Here is an 18,053-nt window from a genome sequence, read left to right on the forward strand (position 1 = left end):
AATCCGTGAATTAGTGAAACACAAACAGCACACAGTGAGGTGAAGCACACACTAATCCCGGCGCAGTGAGCTGCCTGCATCAACAGCGGCGCTCGGGGAGCAGTAAGGGGTTAGGTGCCTTGCTCAAGGGCACTTCAGCCGTGCCTACTGGTCGGGGTTCGAACCGGCAACCCTCCGGTTACAGGTTCGAAGTGCTAACCAGTAGGCCACGGCTGCCCCCGACTGTTGACTAGAAGTGATGCACTGTCCAACTCCCTTTACCCATCCAGTCTGGAAGCCCACAAATAACAGTGCAACTAAGCACCAGCGGGAATCCTTGGGTGAGTTAAAAAAAAAAAAAGTTTCTGTTAAACTTTGTTTGCCAAGCTTTCAGTGTGAGGCCCACAGCAGTATAATTTTCAGACAAATACTCCTTAGAATGTATGTTAGAGTGGAGAACATAACATTGCATGGTGGGTTAACATTGTATTTAAAAAGCAGAGTTTTCCCTGCCAAAAAAAATGTTAATGGTTAAGCAGTGATGATATAGAAATTATTTGGATTGTGACCGTTTGTGCTTTATTGATATACTGTACAAGCAAGTTTTTAAATGACTAAGGTATTTTTTATTTCCTAAATGTAAATCTAAGTTTGCACTGCTTTACAGAGTCTACTGATGAAACAACAACCAATTTATGGCTACATCATGCAAGACATACATCATGTCTTGTTTAAAAATAGACATGGTTTTCATTAACTTACTTCTCATGACCTCTAACTTTAACAACACTGATGGCATCTTACACATTAAATTGATAATTGATAGACAATTTCTCCATATTAGGCAATTCAATGAATGAACTATGTAGCTGAATAATTTAATAATTAGCTGTCTGAATGCAAATACTTTTAAAAAAGTTTTCACTGATGTACTAAAACCACATTTCCATATTTCAGTATTAACAAAAACTCACAGAAAACACAGTATGTTCACCAATATTATTGATGAGTTGAGAGAGAACAAATAATAATCATTGAATGAATGAAGACACAAACTTGTACGTTTATAGCTAGATGAATAAGCATTCACCCAACCCCAGGGCTGCCCCCGTCCAGTTTTCTCTTGCCTGAAGATCCAGCCTTCATATCTTCAGGTGCTCCCCAGCATCTCAAGTCAAATTCTTCTTCCAGTTGACATGACTACAACATGACGGGAAAAGAGTTGAGTTTTACCAGAGACTTTCTAATGAGGAGACACAGCACTCAAAAAATCCTCCATAGAAATGCATGGGGTTAGTTTGTAACGCCAATATGGCAGTTGTCTACGCATATCACACCCCTTCTGCGGCAAAACGTCGACATGTGAATACACTGAGCCAATCATGTGCTGTGTTGTGAATACATTGAGCCAATAATGTGGTGTGTTGTGAAGACATGTGCCAATCATGTGTTGTGATCTCGCCGCTGGAGCAAGATTGGTGTGGTGAAGCCTTGCTCACGCACATTTCTGCCAAACCGGATGCCCGATGAGTGCCCAAAAAGCGGTGCAATATGGCTGTCGAGTGGAGGGACTTGCCTAAAAGGACTTTGGTTTTACCCTCAAACATCTAAACAAAACTCTTCCTCCACTTCCATTTCAGTGTATAGCACAGTCAGAAAGAATGCATTTCATTTCAACAAGTAAAAAGTGATTCTGATGTCCGTGTTGCGTTTTAACTCTCTGAAATGCTCCACCTGTCTAGATGATTTGGTCAGCGTTGCTACTCGCAGGCTGGAGGAGCTGCCAGGCCTCTCCACTTGCTGTAGGAGAACGCGGGTCCTCGGGACGTGACTCCAGGACTGACCCAAACCCGCTTTCGCCTGGCCACTGCCATCTCGCGTCGCATGATTTGTCACCTGATTGGGTAATTGGCCATTGCACAACATAATACACAGGTGCTCAAGTGACGCAGCATTAACCACAACAATAACACGCAGCAAAAGTTCAGAGTGGCCCTACCAGAACAGCAACATTAAGGTCCTTCGAAATAGTTTTCAGCTCTCCAGCAACTTGCATCATCAAGGACATGCCTGTATTTAGAAGTTAAGAAGAAAATCATGACTGTTGTGGAATCTGCCATAACCAAAAGAAATGTGTGCATCTCATGCTAGCGCTTGTTTTAGATCTTTGGCAGACTTCGAGATCAGTCACAATATTACCAAGTCGTCCAGATACTATACATTAGGATGCAGGTTACAGTTGCTCGAGCAGCCTGGTTCAGTTGGTCTAAAAATAAGGAATACACATTACACAAAAGGATTTGAGCAGAACATGCTGTCAACAGACCCTCATTCTGTTTGCCTCCCAGCATATTGGAGAGTACAGCTGAGACAGAATCCAGGATAAGAGCTTTTACTGAACATCCAACACATTCCTGAAGAGAAAAATACAAAATAATAAAATAAAATATCATCTTTTTGGTCCCCTTAGCTATTCAATCCAATTTAGCATTGTGATAAAAACCTCTTCTTACCATCTGAACTCCACCGATTCTTATATTTTGTAGACATGTAAGCAAGGAGAAGACATCAAACACTCTAAAAACTTGAATTCGTTGAAGAGCAGCCATCTAAGGATGAATATGTATATTTGGTTTAAATACTTGCAAATATTTGCTGTTAGTGTAGTAGTGTGTATATAAATCATAACTTTATATTTTATGCAACCTGCTCTTCCATAGTGCTGGCCTTTGCTTGCAGCATCTGAAGCAAACGATTTGCAGACATTCCTCCATTAGTGTCGATATAGATAACGCTCTGCTTGAGTTGGCATGAAATATGAACAGCGGTGCTAAAGCACACCTAATGGAAAAGATATATGGGGGGGGGGGGTAAAGTAAATTACATCTCATTTAACATTGCAGACTAATGGGGGATAACAAAGTGAGGACAGCAAGGAACAATTCACTGAAATTGACAAAGATGTATTGATCAGTATCACAGTCAGACCCGATCTCTGTGACTAAAATAAATTAAATAATATAAAATAAATCCAACATCTCACATAAAATGTATCAGAGTGTGTAGGAACAACAAACCAATTACTACAACGGAGCACTGTGACTTACTATGGATAGGGGTGTGTGTGTGTGTGTGTATGTTTTATGTAAAGACGTGTGTGATGTTTTACTAAAGGGCTGAGAAAAACACACCTGCGTTTTGCCACTTCCTGGACCTCCTGTTAGCTCGGTTATCTCCCCTGTGTACAGACCAGAGTCTAACAGCTTATCTAGACTGGAAGAGATGGGAACACTCAGACAAGAGCCTGTTTTTAAAGTTCTTAAAAGTTATCTAAGATTCCATTGTGCAGTGTGAAGTCCAGCCCAACCTTCACATACATTGACATCCTCATAGATAAATTCAGCAATGATAAATGAACCTCAAATTTAATGTGAAAACAGTCACATATCAAAGCCCTGAATCAGAACAAGAGACTGTACTAAGCAGAATGTACTACTAATTACCAGTATAGTTTTCATGTTTGTGGTGATGTGTTTGGTCACACTTTACTTGATTAGTTGGTCACACTTTACTTGATTAGTTGGTAACTAAACTTGCCTTGCCTAAATGAAAGAATGAAATATTGGGCAATGATGTCACAGACCATACTGAATCTACCTCCCAATATATCACATAAATCATAGTTAAATGTTTAACCATGACATTCATCAAAGCCAAAATCATTTCCTGAACAGCTTTTGTTCATGATACTTACCCATGACTGCCTGTGGAGAGAATAGCAGTTGAGCTCAGTAGCTCTTCATACATGTCAGCACATGAGACAGGAAAAGCTGCATGTTGGGCCAATAGAACCCGACGCACAGCAATCAAAGCCTAGTAAATTGTAGACAAATAAGATGTTTAAACGTTGTTTATGGAATGCCACTTCGCTGATACAAAACACTTTTACCCCAATAACCAAGTTTGTATCTGCCCCATCATCAAACCTTGTAGGAGACGGAACATTTTTGGGCCAGTTCCTCAAGGTTCGCTGAAACCAACTCCTCCACTGGAAGAGAATTTACAGCAGATTAATGTACTGCGTTTAATAATTAATTGGCATATTGCGATGATGTTTTAGTGCCCTCTCAATCAAACTGAATGACATACCTGTTCTGATGTCCACATTTCTTAAGGCTTCGATGAGGTCCTTATTCAGCCCAGGACATATACCCTCTCTCAAGACCACCATGTCATCTATGTCTGAGGGATAGTAGAGTGGAGACTTTTAAAAGCGAAGACTTGAAAAAATGTTCATTGGACACTGACTGGCGTATGTCTTCAAACCGCTCAAAGCAGAGACTTGGCTCAGCTGCATTCTTAGCGTTAGCTAGAATTCTTGCAAACGTTACTATGCACATTATAAATATGTTCCTTGACAAATGCATGCCACCGTAACAGCCATTTATATTGGAAGTTACTGTGTTATAGATAAATATCATTCTTCCAAAAACGTTTCTCGGCAGAAACTTGACGTTAGCTCGCAGGTTACCTTTCTCATGTTCAATCCAGCCCGCGCCGCTGACAAATAACGTCAGCATGACGTCACTTCTATGGGTTTTTTTGTAAACACTGGTTGGGCATGAACATGCCCTGTCATCGCTTACGTTGTTTTCGTAAGTGAACTCAACGTATACCATCATGGTTAGTGCTTTTGCGTTACTCTGACAAGTAGTTAGAGGAGTGCGTACTAGCTTAACGTTGTTGCAGTGCGAGACGATAGCAGTAAACACTGATCCAAGCCAGACGCTACCATAACTAACGTTAGCTTGAAGACAGTTCTGTTCACGAAGAAACATCGGGGGTTTGCGGTTACGGGAAAATAATGGGAAGGAGTATTCACGACTCTTTCAACACCGCAAGCCCTTTTTGTCCCCAAACCCCTGTCTCCTCTCCTTCACTGCCAGTAGCCTAGCCAACAGAAGCTAGCTACGATAGCTGGTTAGCTCACGACCCACCTGCAGCCGTCGTGCGCACACGGAGTAAAAATGGTGAGTAAAAACACCGTGGTTGTCATCTTAACTTATGCATTGTTGAAATTATGTTTTTGCGTTAGCAATACGTTTTTTCATTATGTGTTTGACTGGTGGAAGAATAAGCATATCCCCAAAATAGTATTGATAGCCCGATTGTGAAACTGACTGACTTGGTTTGCAACTTAACTAGCTAGCTAGCTTGCGAGCTAGATTGGTAGCTAGCTAATTTACAGACTCACGATGGTTGGCTAAATGTTAGCCATAACGCTGTCAAATGGTCGGACGTTATCCTCAGGGTTTAATTTACTATAAAGCGATTATGTATATCTTAATTCTATAAAAATCTGTCCTTGCAAATGTAAAGTAAATTCCTGTTACGTAACTTAGGCTATATGGACTGAAACGGTGGCAATATATTATCCATGGTGGGCACAGTTTTACAGATGGGTGATGAACTAGCACAGTTAGCCTTGGAGACCAAGCTACGGTAGTTTGAGAGATTGTTACCTAGTTAGAGTTGCACTGTTTCCAGGTTAGTAATTTAGTTGAAGAATAAAATTAATGACCGGTGCGTATTGTATATGAACAGTCTACCCATTTTGTGACTTGCAATGTCTTTGAGCAGTTTTGCCGTGTTAGTAGCCTCTGACAATTTGTGAAATGCAGCATTGCATTTACTGCACACATTTATAAGCCTAGTGTACACTACTTCATACAATCCTGCATTGACTTCAGAAGACAAAAATGCTTGTGCGAGGTTGTTACAAGGTTAAATCTAATAATTAGGATAATATTACACGTCTTAGATGTTCCCTTTAAAATCAGTTAGGCCCCATCTCACAAGGTTAAATATACAGTGGTGTCCAGTCCAAGGCCCCCCTTGGTTAAAACAGACATGTCCTGAAAATGAGTTGATGAATCATTAGTGGGAGAGTTGTAGTGGAAATGAATTAAGCAAACCTCTCTATGTAATAGAAATGAGACCCTATGCTTTAATGCCTACAACAGGCATAGCTATTTGTGATTTAATATTCCAGTATTTGTATAACCTGGTGCTATATCATGCATGTATAGTTGGTTACCTAAGAATGATAATAAGCAGAGGTGGTACTGTAGGACTCTCCATATTTATAGAAGGACTTACATGCTATTGCTAAGAAATGCTATGATCATTTTCTGTGTCCCCAATGCAAATGGGGGGAAAGACTGATAAAAAAGGTTGTAGTGTGTGTTTGTGACTCATTTGTGCAAGCAGACAAATGTTGTAAATAAAGGGATTACCTTACAACAAACTGGAACAAAAGTAAATCAGAGGTTATGGGCCCCAACAAACTTTTTATCAAAAAAATATGCTGAGCATGCTGTGAAGTTGATGAACAAATGTTTCCTTTGTCCTAGTGTAACCAACCAACAACAGTGATGCGACTGGATGTTGCTTTGGATGGATTGTGCTATCATTACTGGGCTTTTTGCATGCCTTGGTAAACGCTGCTATGGAGATAGTGTGGAGTCTTTCCAGTTTTTCAACAAAGAGTCCTGGGAGTTGTTAGACCTGTTGCAGTGTGCATCAATTTGAATGACACTAACTGTGCCAAATGGCGAGGCCTAACCTGTGGTTTATGCAGCTCGCAATGTCAATATAATTATTAAAGACAGACACATTCAGATAATCTATTCTTCAGTTGGTTACAACCAAAGCTTTTAGAACATAGTGCTCTCGAGTCTTTGGTTCCAAATAAGCAAAACCAGAAACTAATTTATTGATGGAAAGTAAATTTCTATAAAAAAGTCTCCATTTGGCATTAAATATGCCAGCTTGTTTTATGTGGCTTATAGCCTAATTGGATAGAAAGACATCTGGCCTAATATTCAGCCTTTACTTCCATGTTATCTCCTCATTTGGCGAACTGCCATAATTTCCTTGCCAGTAGTGGCTCTAATGAAACCACAACAGCAAAGTCTAGAACCATCACCAGAGCAGTCACAATCCGACAACCTGTTCAATGTGGCTTCAATTGTTGTTTACCATTCCTCAGTATATCATTTGTCAACATAAAAGATTATTGTTAGGAAGCTTTTAGAGTTGTTTAGTTCCATTATCTCCCATCTTGAGGATATCCTCTATAATGTGTGTCATTGTGCTCCAAAATACTAGCCTGGAAGTGGATTTGTTTTGGTGTGAATGAGAATACTTTTTGTAGCAGCATTGTGGTAATTGAAGAACAAACAAGTGTGTAGGCCTTTTCGCACTGCCAAAATCGCTGCGATTTTATGTACCAGAATCGCGGAACGACTGTCCCTTTCACATAGACCGAGGCTGAACGGCGGGACAAAGTGTCTCGCCAAATTTACTACCAAGCCCCCTAGACATTTTGCCGAGTTTTTTCGTTCCAGCACCAGTGTGAATGGGTCAAGGCGGAAAGGGGAATCTGGGCGGGCATTTCGATGATGTCCAGCCCACCACAGGAGCAGTGTTTCCCCTACAATGTATTCATCAGCGGCGCAGCGCCGCTCCTGGAATTCAAGCGCCACTGCAAAAAGAGTTGCCTAATTTAAAAAAAAATAAAAAATAGACGCAAGTGAACTTCAGGAACAGCTGCCGTTCGTTCAGATTTCATGTCAACAAATAATAGTAGGCTAACGTTGAAGGCGCAGTCAGGGATTCCACAGGAGATCACGCTTGTTTGTGTTTATGTTTAAGTTTATTAGCAGACGCAATTTTGTGCAAAAACACGTAGCCTACATTATGTTAACCAGGGAACCAAATTAAACACGCCAGCGAGATAGCTCGCCCCTACCTTCAGTAGCCTATTCCCAGATAAATCCACGCATTGTTTCGTTTTTGTTTGTGATACAGGCAATGCTTTCAAGCCCTGTGTTGCTAACATACCTAGGCTGTGAAACTAAGGTCTAGCTAGCCTATTGGTGGGTTTAATTGAATTTGAGTAATAGGATACGCAAGCATTTAGATCTGAGATAGTTTGTAATTCCTGTAGAGCTCATCAAAATTATAGATATGATACAAGACACTTATCTGCTATAATCCAAGTGAATTTTCTTCAAATTTTTGACTATTTATTTTACCAAATGACATGGGAAACATAATTAATTTCGAAACATAATTAATTTAGCATTGTTGTGCATGCACCATTCCTACGATCAACAGCACCGCTGCTGGAAAAAATTCTAGGGGAAACACTGAGGAGATTGCAAATAAATCTAACTGATCAAAAGCAGCAATAGCAGAGACAGCACATTATGTCAATCTTTAAATTCACAAAGTCTCCAGTCATTTAATGCCTGCTAGAGATGACTGTAGCTCGGAATGCAATCGGTTGCCATAATAAGCTATCCTAAAATCCAGGGATAAAACAAAGCATGAACTCATGAGCGTCTGTCTGCCCTATATGTATATCCTCTGATTGTAATGCTTACAGATATCTAGGCGATATTTGTAACATTTATTTTGTATTTGGCCTGTTATAAAATCATGTAGGCCTATTGAACAATTTAAACACATTGTGAACCCCAAAGTTGGAGACATGCATATAGACATTGCTGCAAATTTAAAACCGGATTACTCTGGAATGGCTAACTGTACAGGGGAATGCTTTACACCTTTGTGTTTGGTAAGGTCTGCTGTTTATTTTGATATATGGTTTGTCATGTGTTGAGGGAAAGTTCGCGAAGTATTCCACCAAGATGAATGGGTAGGGAGACGGGCGCAGAAAATATGATTAAATTAAAGTTACTTTTCTCACGAACCGTTTACCACAACAACTAACCACTAACATCTTTTAAAATCTGAGAAAAAGCTCTTTTGTGTGATACATGTGATGTCTGTGATGAATAGGCTACTTCGCAAGTAGTTCAGCAAATTTGGGTAGGACAGAAATACCTTTACAGAGCAAGCAGCTCTGGCCATATCGGCTCTTGTGCTTTAGATGCATTATCGCTATAGCCTACACGCGAACAAGAAAGAAAAGAAAAAAGAAACCAATGAGCTTATGTTGCGATTTCTGATAGGCCTAGGCCTAGAGAAAAGACCGCTATGGTAACCTAACAATTAGGATTTGCTTTGCACACAGCTGTTTGGTTGTCCCAAACTTTGAGACGATCCATATACTCATTAACTGAATCTTATCAACCGAACTGCGATGTTCCAAACAGAGTGACTGTAGGATGCAATGCCTAATAATCTCACTGCCTTCGGTATAACTGCTAACAGTGCGCCTATTGTTAAACACCTGAAACATATTAAACTGTTGTTTTCTTTTCATGAGGAGCACTACGCTTGAATGATTTATGACTGAATGGAACGTTTTTAAGCGCCAGAACTGCTTATCACGTCGTGTGACAAAGTTTACACCAATCATCTTCTAATGTATCCTTATGTTGAGATGTCCAATCTCTTTGCCCTAGGCTATCATTTGTGCGCGAAAGCATGTTTCAGTTAAGACAGTACACAAGCTATTTTTATTGTTGTAATATTGAATGTCAGTTCTCCCGCCAGGGTTTTGGAAATCACACACCTGCTGCATCTGAAGGCCCACGCATAATAAGGCCTACGACTATCACTCTACAAGCCCCCTGTTGAACGTCACATTTTAATTTGCTAGCTGATCCTGCCTCCTGGCTCCCCAAAATGCCGCATCATGTGTACAGATCAGCAGGCCCGCAAATTTAGCGTAATCTCTGTGTGAAAAGGCCTTGTAATAGCACTTCCACTTCTAGGTTTGTGTTTTTGGTAGATGTAGATTTTAGTGGTAGATTATAGTGTTGGTGTTGGGCAAGAGGGTATGGGGATTGTGTTTATCTGTCCGTGTGAGCGTCTACTCACATAACTTTAAAAAGTACTGGTCCACTGTTGGATATTAGACCAGATAGATCTTTAGATGAGGCAGAGGGTCACCATCTCTCTGTCTTCCTGCATGATCATCAGGATGTAGCTCAGAATGCTGATGCTAGAATTTGGTTTGCTTTGGTTAATATTGTGTGACAGGGGGGTCTGTTGTTGCCTGACTGCTCTTGTCTTTTTCTGTGTCCAGGTGTACCTGTTAAATCCTCTAGAGAATCTGAAGACCTACATAAGCAACCGTCCTCCCCTGGTCATTTTTATGGTCAGTGTGAGTGCTGTGGCCATCACCTTCCTCACCATAGGGTATTTCTTCAAGATCAAAGAAATCAAATCCCCTGAGATGACTGAGGTAAGTGGACATAATTGCCAATTCTGAGTTGATAATAGGTGCAGCGTTTAGAACGCAAAAGTATTGAACTGTTATAAAGAAAATGTGTTTTGCAAAAATACAGTAAGTCATTTAGTAATAAAATATAATGTATGTGTGTTTAATATGTATATATAATGTATAATAATATATGGTATTTCCAAAATATTACAACAACATGACACAAAGCTTTACTTTTAAGGCTCATGACTGTCATTTTTCCATGTAGGACTGGAACACCTTTCTCCTCCGCTTCAACGAGCTGGACTTCTGCATCTCGGAGAATGAGACGCTGAAGCACGGCCTGAACGAGTCCATCACTCCCGAGAGCACGGTCCCCAGTGGCCAGGGTCGCTCCAGCACCCAGGCGCCCCTCGTGCTGGAGGACCCGGGGCCCATCAACATCTCCGTGCCCATCACGCTCACTCTAGATCCCCAGCGGCCGTTTGGGGGCTACTCCCGCAACATCACCCACCTGTATGCCACCATACTGGGCCAGCAGGTTGGCCTAACTGGTAGGTACTGCTGCTGCCGAGTGCCACTGTTCATGGTTGATTAATTCATGTTTGTTAATTGAATTATTATGTCTGCTCATTTGGTTGTTTATCTATTGGTACTAGATTCAGATACACAAAGAAGATTGTATACAATGTTTACAACGCATTACAATGTTACAATGTCCATTGTAATCGTCCATTCTAATTGCAATGATATGTAATCTTTGTGTGTGTGTATGATCTGTCTTGTAGGAAGGGAAGCTCACGAGGAGATGAACATAACTTTCACCCTGCCGGCGTCCTGGAACTCAGACGACTGTGTTCTGCATGGCCACTGTGAGCAGGTGGTGTTCAGCACGTGCATGACCATCACTGCAGCCAGCAATGCCTTTCCCGTCACAGTGTGAGTTACCCATAAATAAATAAACACCCTACAGCATGCTCTGTTCCCTTTGAAGTTGAGTAAAACACTGAGATAGTTTATAGTTATTCTTTTGGGGGGGTTTGATGAGCTGATTCAGATTCGTGTCCCGTGTTATATGGTGGTAATGGTGTGAAAATGGTGCATATAACCTTCCAGGCAGCCACCCCACTGTGTCCCAGAGACGTACTCCAATGCCACGTCGTGGTACAAGATCTTCACGACGGCCCGGGACTCCGACACCAAGTACACACAGGATTACAACCCATTCTGGTGTTACAAAGGAGCTATTGGAAAGGTGTATCATGCGCTAAACCCCAAACTCACCGTCATTGTCCCAGATGTAAGTAAATGCCATTGTTTTGTGCAGACTATTTGTTAAGCAGCACAGTTTAGCCAGTACAAAAAATAACATGCTAAAATGCATGAAGCACAAAATGATGCTTTCCACATCAGTGTATTCATCAACACAAGACACAAGCCAGGCAGGTATTCAGTAGCCAGGGTGTAGTGCTAGTGACCGATGCTTGAACTCATGGGGATTTTAGCCTTCGTGTTAGCACGTATGCCTCCCAGTCTGAGGGGTTGCAACGACAGCTATTATCATGTTGTTCATCTAGCTAGCTGCACCACACTGTTGTGAGGGATGGTAAGGTACACATGTCAAATGATCTTGTTAAGCCGGTACTTTTCACAAACATTGGCTGGTTGTGTTCTAAAGGTCTGTCCCTTTCCCTCTCAGACAATGAACTCTTGGTCTGTGATGCAGGACAAATACAATAAAAAGCAAAACAGTGATGACATTAGACAGTTTATTATATCTTAAGTACAGCTCAATAACGTTATGTTTTTTTTAACCACACAATAACAGAGATAAGTATGTTTTTAAAGAAGTTTATGATCCATGATTCATTTCTTGCTGAGCTAAGTTAGGCATGTTGCACATAATGTTACACTGTGTCATTTGCAAATAAGACTAATCGATTAAATAGAAGTGAGCGAGTAGGCATTTTCTCATGTTTGTCAACTGACCTGGATAAATAGGTTAATTTGGTTGCACATGTCTCCATTCAACAGTTAGCCTCTTGAGCTAACATTACTGTCAGTATGAACTTTTCGCTCAAATTGCTCATAAAGTATTGTGACCACATAGATGAGAACAAAAAATCCACATATTAATATTTTGTCATATGAAGAAGAATGAATCAATGCTTCCCCTCAGTAGTAAATGAAGCAATGCTTCCCCTCAGTAGTAACCGCAGGGTTGTAGAAACGTTGCAACATGTTATGTACCACAGTTAATATTTGGGAAATCATGGTATTCATTTTGTTCCATACAAATAGCACATTTGTCTTTATTGTTAGCATGCATTTAGTCCTGCGTAACTTATCCCAAATGTAGTAGTACAGTAGTTGCCATGGGACTCTCTTATTGGGATGGGTTTGTGCTGATACATGGATTTGTGTAGAGTATCCCAATCTGTCACCTCTCAAAAGTTCTGTGATAGATTTGTGCCTACATGGGCATACCACCTTATAGACTTAACCAGTCTCATTCAAAGGTTTTTCCCTTTATTATTAGCCTCATTGTAGACCTAGTGTTTTGGTTATAATACTGCTGATTTGGTCCTTAGTATGTCCATGTCCCTGAGAAACTGATTTGAACTATTTCAGAGGTCTAGTATAGTGTGTCTTGAGTAAAAGGGGTCTAAATCCATCCATTTCTATGAGCCTATTCTAGCACTGTGACAGCTACATTAATTAAACATGGAACACTGTGTGGTTTTCAGTAGTGCTTTCTCTTGTCACAAATTATAGGTGCCAAGACAAAAATGTTAAAAGGTTCGATGTGCATGCTTGTCCACCACTATGTGTGTCCCAGCTGTATTTGGATCATCTATTATGGAAAACTGCACATACATGTTGATGTACTACTCTATACTTTTGTGATTTACAAACTCGCTTAATAGAGAGATAATGGCTAGGATGTCAGTTATTTTTAATGATCAAGATGGCTGCTCTGCTAACAGGTAATGCAATCATTTCTGTTGCCAGGATGACCGCTCCCTGATAAACCTTCACTTAATGCACACCAGCTACTTCCTGTTTGTGATGGTGATCACAATGTTCTGCTATGCAGTCATTAAGGGTCGGCCTGGAAAAGTAAGAGCGAACAACTCAGACTTCTGCCCTGAGAAGGTAGGCGAAATTGAAGTCTCTCCTTTTTTATATTGTTATTGTTGGGTAATAAATCAGTTTACGCCGAGATTTTTTGCAGCTACCAGTGTTGTTAACTTTACTCCTGTGCATGCTCAGATGATTCATTCTCCCCGAGGTAACTGCCCAAACACTAGCCACATGTTTCACTCCAAGACAGCCCAGAATGTTTGCAACCCAGGACAACCTCAACCATCCTACAAAAGTGAGAGGTTTCACGTCATCCATCTCTACCATTGTTAGCTGCAACAAAGCTGTCTTTTTGCTTAAGTGTAAAAATGTAAGGTGTTATCACCCACAAGTCACATTACTGACATAAATTGGTATCTCGGTAAATGAGTGTGTATAACCCAGATAAACTTTGTCACATTTGAGTGTCCACACTGCATACTGCATACAGACCTTGGAATAACATGGGTTCCTTTCAGGCTGGCTCTTTTTCCAATGTTATTGGAGCCACCCCAAAGAGAACATCTGCAGTATGTTATGCCTGTCAGCCCTAGGGTCCAGGGACACCAGAAAAAAACACACTTCAGCCAATTCTGTTAAGGGTTTGGGATATTTAGAAAGTCTTTCTAGAGACAACCCCCCCACACACACACACACACACAATTCTGTTAGTTATCTCTTCCAGTTATGTTTTTCCACATAATGAGGAATTAATATCCTATCAGAGGCAAATGTAGCTGCCTGCAGGATGTAAGTGATGCGGATGTACGTCATTAATAGTGAAATATCTGACTGGTTCTGCCTACATTATAATAACGTTTAAGATTTACATTTAAATACATAAGGAACGAGTGTTTCACATAGTTCATATAGTACATTGTTGTTAATTAAAAGAGCAAGAGCAACTTAATTACTTAGGCCCCTTAAAAGTCATCCTGTACTAATCATGGTTAAGTTACAATGCCATATTTGTACTTTAGTGGTGTAAAAGTGGTGTTGTCACTTTTCTTTATTGTTAACCAGTTTATCAGCTTTTTGGTCATGTCATGGTGACTTATCTTAAATTCTATAAATGCTGCTCCAGTTTTGTAATCGTTCATTCTGGCAGTTCTGAGATATGCTGAGAACTGCATGGTAGTCGTTAGACGAATCAGTCTGATATTTCTGGGTCTGTCTCTCCTCTCTACTCCTCAGGTGGCCTTGTCGGAGGGATAAAAGCGACGTCTAAACAGAATCATATCTGGTGAGGAAAAAAATCTGAAGAAGAAACTTGCCTACTGAACCCATGGGAAGGGTGCAAAACTCTGTGAATGCATTTTCTCTGCAATGTTGGGTCCCTCCAACCAAAGACATATAAGTGCCTGTGTCTACTGTGTATATATTTGTAGAACTCCTATTCAGTACAGAAGCAGTTTGTCTGAGCCCACCTCACCTCCCCCCTGTGCCATCCTAATTTGTGTCTGCAAGGAAAAGATCAGCAGTACCCCATGACAGCGGATGGAGGAACGGGACTAAAGCGTTTCATTCTCTATGATAAATCTGTCACGTTCTTTAACCTTCTGATAGCCGAAGTTCTCCCATTCCATGTTCACAACAGCTTCATCTGTACTTGAGGGTGACTGTCTGGGATCCTGAAAGAACTTTTCTTTTTGCCTTTTTGCTTGTCCATTTGTGTCTTGTTGTTATTTTGTTTTTATCCTGTGTCACTTCCTTCCTTAGTTTGGCATTGAGGTGCAATGTGTCTTAACTGGGTGGATAAGAAACCGGCCATGGGGCCCTGTTTGATAACAGATGCCGAAGCTGGTAAATAATTTGGACGTGTCCCTGGCTTACTGCCTCAAGTAGTAGTGAAGAGAGGATGAGTGGCATATTTACCTCAGTCATGCGCAAAGTTTTATTATTATTATTATTTTTTTCTGTTTTAGTCTATTTCTACTAGTTGACTCAAAACCAGACTTTTAGGTTCCAAATTTCCCCTGAATTGTAATTTTATCAGTCACTGACCATCCTTTCTACTTCTGTGTGACTCTTCCCCCTAGTGAAACTTAAGACAGAGGCCGTCGCCATATCTCGATGTACTCAAGATGGTGTTGGAATCTTAAAGCACTTTAAGTGTATGGGTGTATTTTATTGGATATTCTGTTGGATTTTACACATTCATTGCTTATAGGACTCAGTATGTACTTGCCTTTTTCAGTTTACTATTCAATGCTTCTCTGGCAGCGGCTCAATAGTCATGAATAGCTTCTGTTTTTGTTTTGCTTTATGAATTCACTGTAGGATTGAATGTACTTTACTACAGCAAAGCTAACACCGACAGTGCAGCACTCTGACTTTGATAATCAATTGCATCATTTCCGATCCATTATCTTTTTTTTTCTTGACTTTTTCTTTTTGATAACGTCATTGACATCATGAACACTTTTATTTATTTTGGCAGTGTATCCCTTTAACCTATTTCGTAAAACACACTGTTTTCTCTGCAGCCTTTTCATATGAAACATATATATATATATATTTTTTTCATGATTTTGTGGAAATAATAAGTAAGTTAGTATGGGTTTCATAAACCTAATGTCATAGCCTAGCCTGACACGATGGCTGCCTAGTCATGCATCACACCTGCACCCTGTGCTCCAGACTCAGTGTCTGCTTAGGTTATTTCCATTCCCTTGAAACTCTGCTTCTTCTGACATTCTGATGGTGGTCACCGGTCTTTCCATCACCACACATTGATATGGCATGATCGTAAAGACGTATGGCTTGTGGCATCTACACTGGTTTTGGAATATGGCCACCACAAACAAATCCAGTGTGCCCTAGAGCTATGGCTGGCTGCATGAGAGATTTTAGGTCAAGCAAATGTATTTAAAATGGCTGATCCTTGAATTCTTTGTCAAATAGTGTGTGTGTGTGTGTTGTACACAAGCCCGTACTGTAAAATGCCTTAATGCCATTATTCATTACTGAAACCATCATGCCACTCTGCTTTTCTCCTTCATCCTAACATTGAGTTGCAAGGTGTTTGTAGCAGAGCACGATGATTTGCCTTCTCAGAAAGTTGTTACGCTAGTACTTGACCACTCCTAACTGTACACAACATGCATCCTTGCATATCATGGTGGACATTAACTTCTATAGCTTTGCAGGCAATTCCTGGAGTTGTTTTCTTAATTGAAATGGGGGGAAAATTACCTTTTGAGATGTTTGGCCAAATATGTCAGTGAATTTAAAACACTATCACATTTAGTGCACATCATTTGGAATTTCCCACAACACAGTATTGGGTTACATTTGAGTGGAGCATGCTTCATGAGTATAATATTTCAGGAAGTAATTCACCTTTTTTTTTACCCCACCATGTCTCAACTGTCTCTGATTGGCAGTTCTAATAGTCCTTTTCTTGTCTTGACATTTTTCTGCCAGAACGACATTTGCACCACATGCAAGCACCCATCTAGCCACATATGTGCCTTTGCACTGGCCACCTCTGACACCTTTGTAAATAATTGTGTTTTTTTCTGTTTCATAACGTAATGACGAAGGTTGTTGTTACAGTGACCTAATGTTTCATTAAACTGCTGTAAATGATAAAAGTATGAGCAAATCTGTCCAATGTGCCGTACATCTTGTGTGTTCACATAGGCATTTTCCCATGTTATTGTTTCCTTAAAACATTGCATTTGGGCCAGTATGGTTTGGATCCAATCTTTGTTTTGCTTTGCCAGCTCAAATAATACTTGTCCAATTCATGTGAATGAATCTTAAGGTTTTCCTTTTGTAGCAACAAGACTAGAGTGATTTTAAATGTTTGGTTGTTTTTGATTTAAGATGATTTGAACTGAACTCACATGAACTGTGCACTGAGATTTGTTTTCTTTGAATATTTGAAGCGCTTATAGAGGAGCAATACTGTTAGTATTTAATGTTCTCCCACGTGTCCAACATACCTATTTTATTTCTCATTTTGTAATTTCTTAACTATCAGATTTGATAGTGTAATTCTGGGCATGAGTGTTCGCCTAAAGGAGAGTGCAGTTTATCGAACTATTGTTGAAGTTTAAATGAATTGGTATTGATATATTTGCACAGATGTCATACTGTTTTTAACAGCAAGCCTGTGAAATTCATTTTGAATTTATTGAAATTCACACAATGCACCTGACACATCAGAGATTATATCCATTTAAGTTTTTAACTGATGGAAATGGGCTCCAGAGATAAATCTGTCTCTTGCCTGACGAAGATCTAGGATTGATCGACACATTGCAGCTTACTTTTTTTGTAAGAGCATCAATACAGTGTAATTTTTTCACTGTTCTCTTTGACCATAGAGGAAGACCAGAAGAGACAGCAAAATCTTGAGAAGTCAGATGCTCTGATCGTAGTTTACTGTCTCTCTTGTGGACTTGACGCTTTGATGGATGCTTGACCGCTGTCCCTTTTAAGTGACCTGGAGAGTGCCCTTTACACAGGTTGCTCTCTGGGAAGAGAACACGTGCTCCCACACTTCTTTCACCTGTCTTGTTGCATGACTGTAAATGTTACAACTGCTGTTATGTTTGTATGAAGACAATCCCTGTTTCTGTGCTGTTTGTAAAATACTGTAGGCACATGCTTTGCTGAATAAAATCAAATATAACAGATTCCATCACTGGGAAGGGAAAATAGGTTGTGTTTTGGTGTGTTATTCCTGAAATCAGTTCCAATTTGCATCAGGCTATAATGTTAATTTTCCAGTGGACATCAC

General features: G+C 40.2%; 2 protein-coding genes across 4 annotated transcripts; one reads left to right on the plus strand and one right to left on the minus strand.

Annotated features, from left to right (window-relative positions):
• Positions 1-551: 551 nt before the first annotated feature.
• Positions 552-4,651, minus strand: rad51d (RAD51 paralog D). 2 transcript variants are annotated; one of them, XM_042091377.1, is made up of 11 exons: positions 4,511-4,651; positions 4,129-4,221; positions 3,966-4,027; positions 3,734-3,852; positions 3,171-3,252; positions 2,686-2,820; positions 2,493-2,588; positions 2,306-2,393; positions 1,979-2,049; positions 1,714-1,875; positions 552-1,179 (listed from the first exon to the last, which is right to left on the minus strand). In XM_042091377.1, exons 1-11 carry the CDS (start codon positions 4,557-4,559, stop codon positions 1,066-1,068), a joined length of 1,071 nt encoding a protein of 356 aa, XP_041947311.1. In that variant the 5' UTR covers positions 4,560-4,651; the 3' UTR covers positions 552-1,065. The 2 variants fall into 2 exon arrangements, with proteins under 2 accessions (XP_041947311.1, XP_041947312.1); XM_042091378.1 differs by having other exon boundaries at positions 4,129-4,215; positions 4,511-4,544.
• On the plus strand, positions 4,611-17,973 carry tmem248 (transmembrane protein 248). 2 transcript variants are annotated; one of them, XM_042091394.1, is made up of 8 exons: positions 4,613-5,009; positions 10,043-10,201; positions 10,449-10,734; positions 10,969-11,119; positions 11,297-11,480; positions 13,193-13,336; positions 13,454-13,559; positions 14,498-17,973. In XM_042091394.1, the coding sequence occupies exons 1-8, from the start codon at positions 5,007-5,009 to the stop codon at positions 14,548-14,550; spliced, it is 1,086 nt and encodes a 361-aa protein (XP_041947328.1). In that variant the 5' UTR covers positions 4,613-5,006; the 3' UTR covers positions 14,551-17,973. The 2 variants fall into 2 exon arrangements, with proteins under 2 accessions (XP_041947329.1, XP_041947328.1); XM_042091395.1 differs by lacking the exon at positions 13,454-13,559 and having other exon boundaries at positions 4,611-5,009.
• Positions 17,974-18,053: the final 80 nt, after the last annotated feature.

This window comes from Alosa sapidissima, chromosome 5 (genome assembly GCF_018492685.1).
Source record: "Alosa sapidissima isolate fAloSap1 chromosome 5, fAloSap1.pri, whole genome shotgun sequence".
Lineage (NCBI taxonomy): Eukaryota > Metazoa > Chordata > Actinopteri > Clupeiformes > Clupeidae > Alosa > Alosa sapidissima.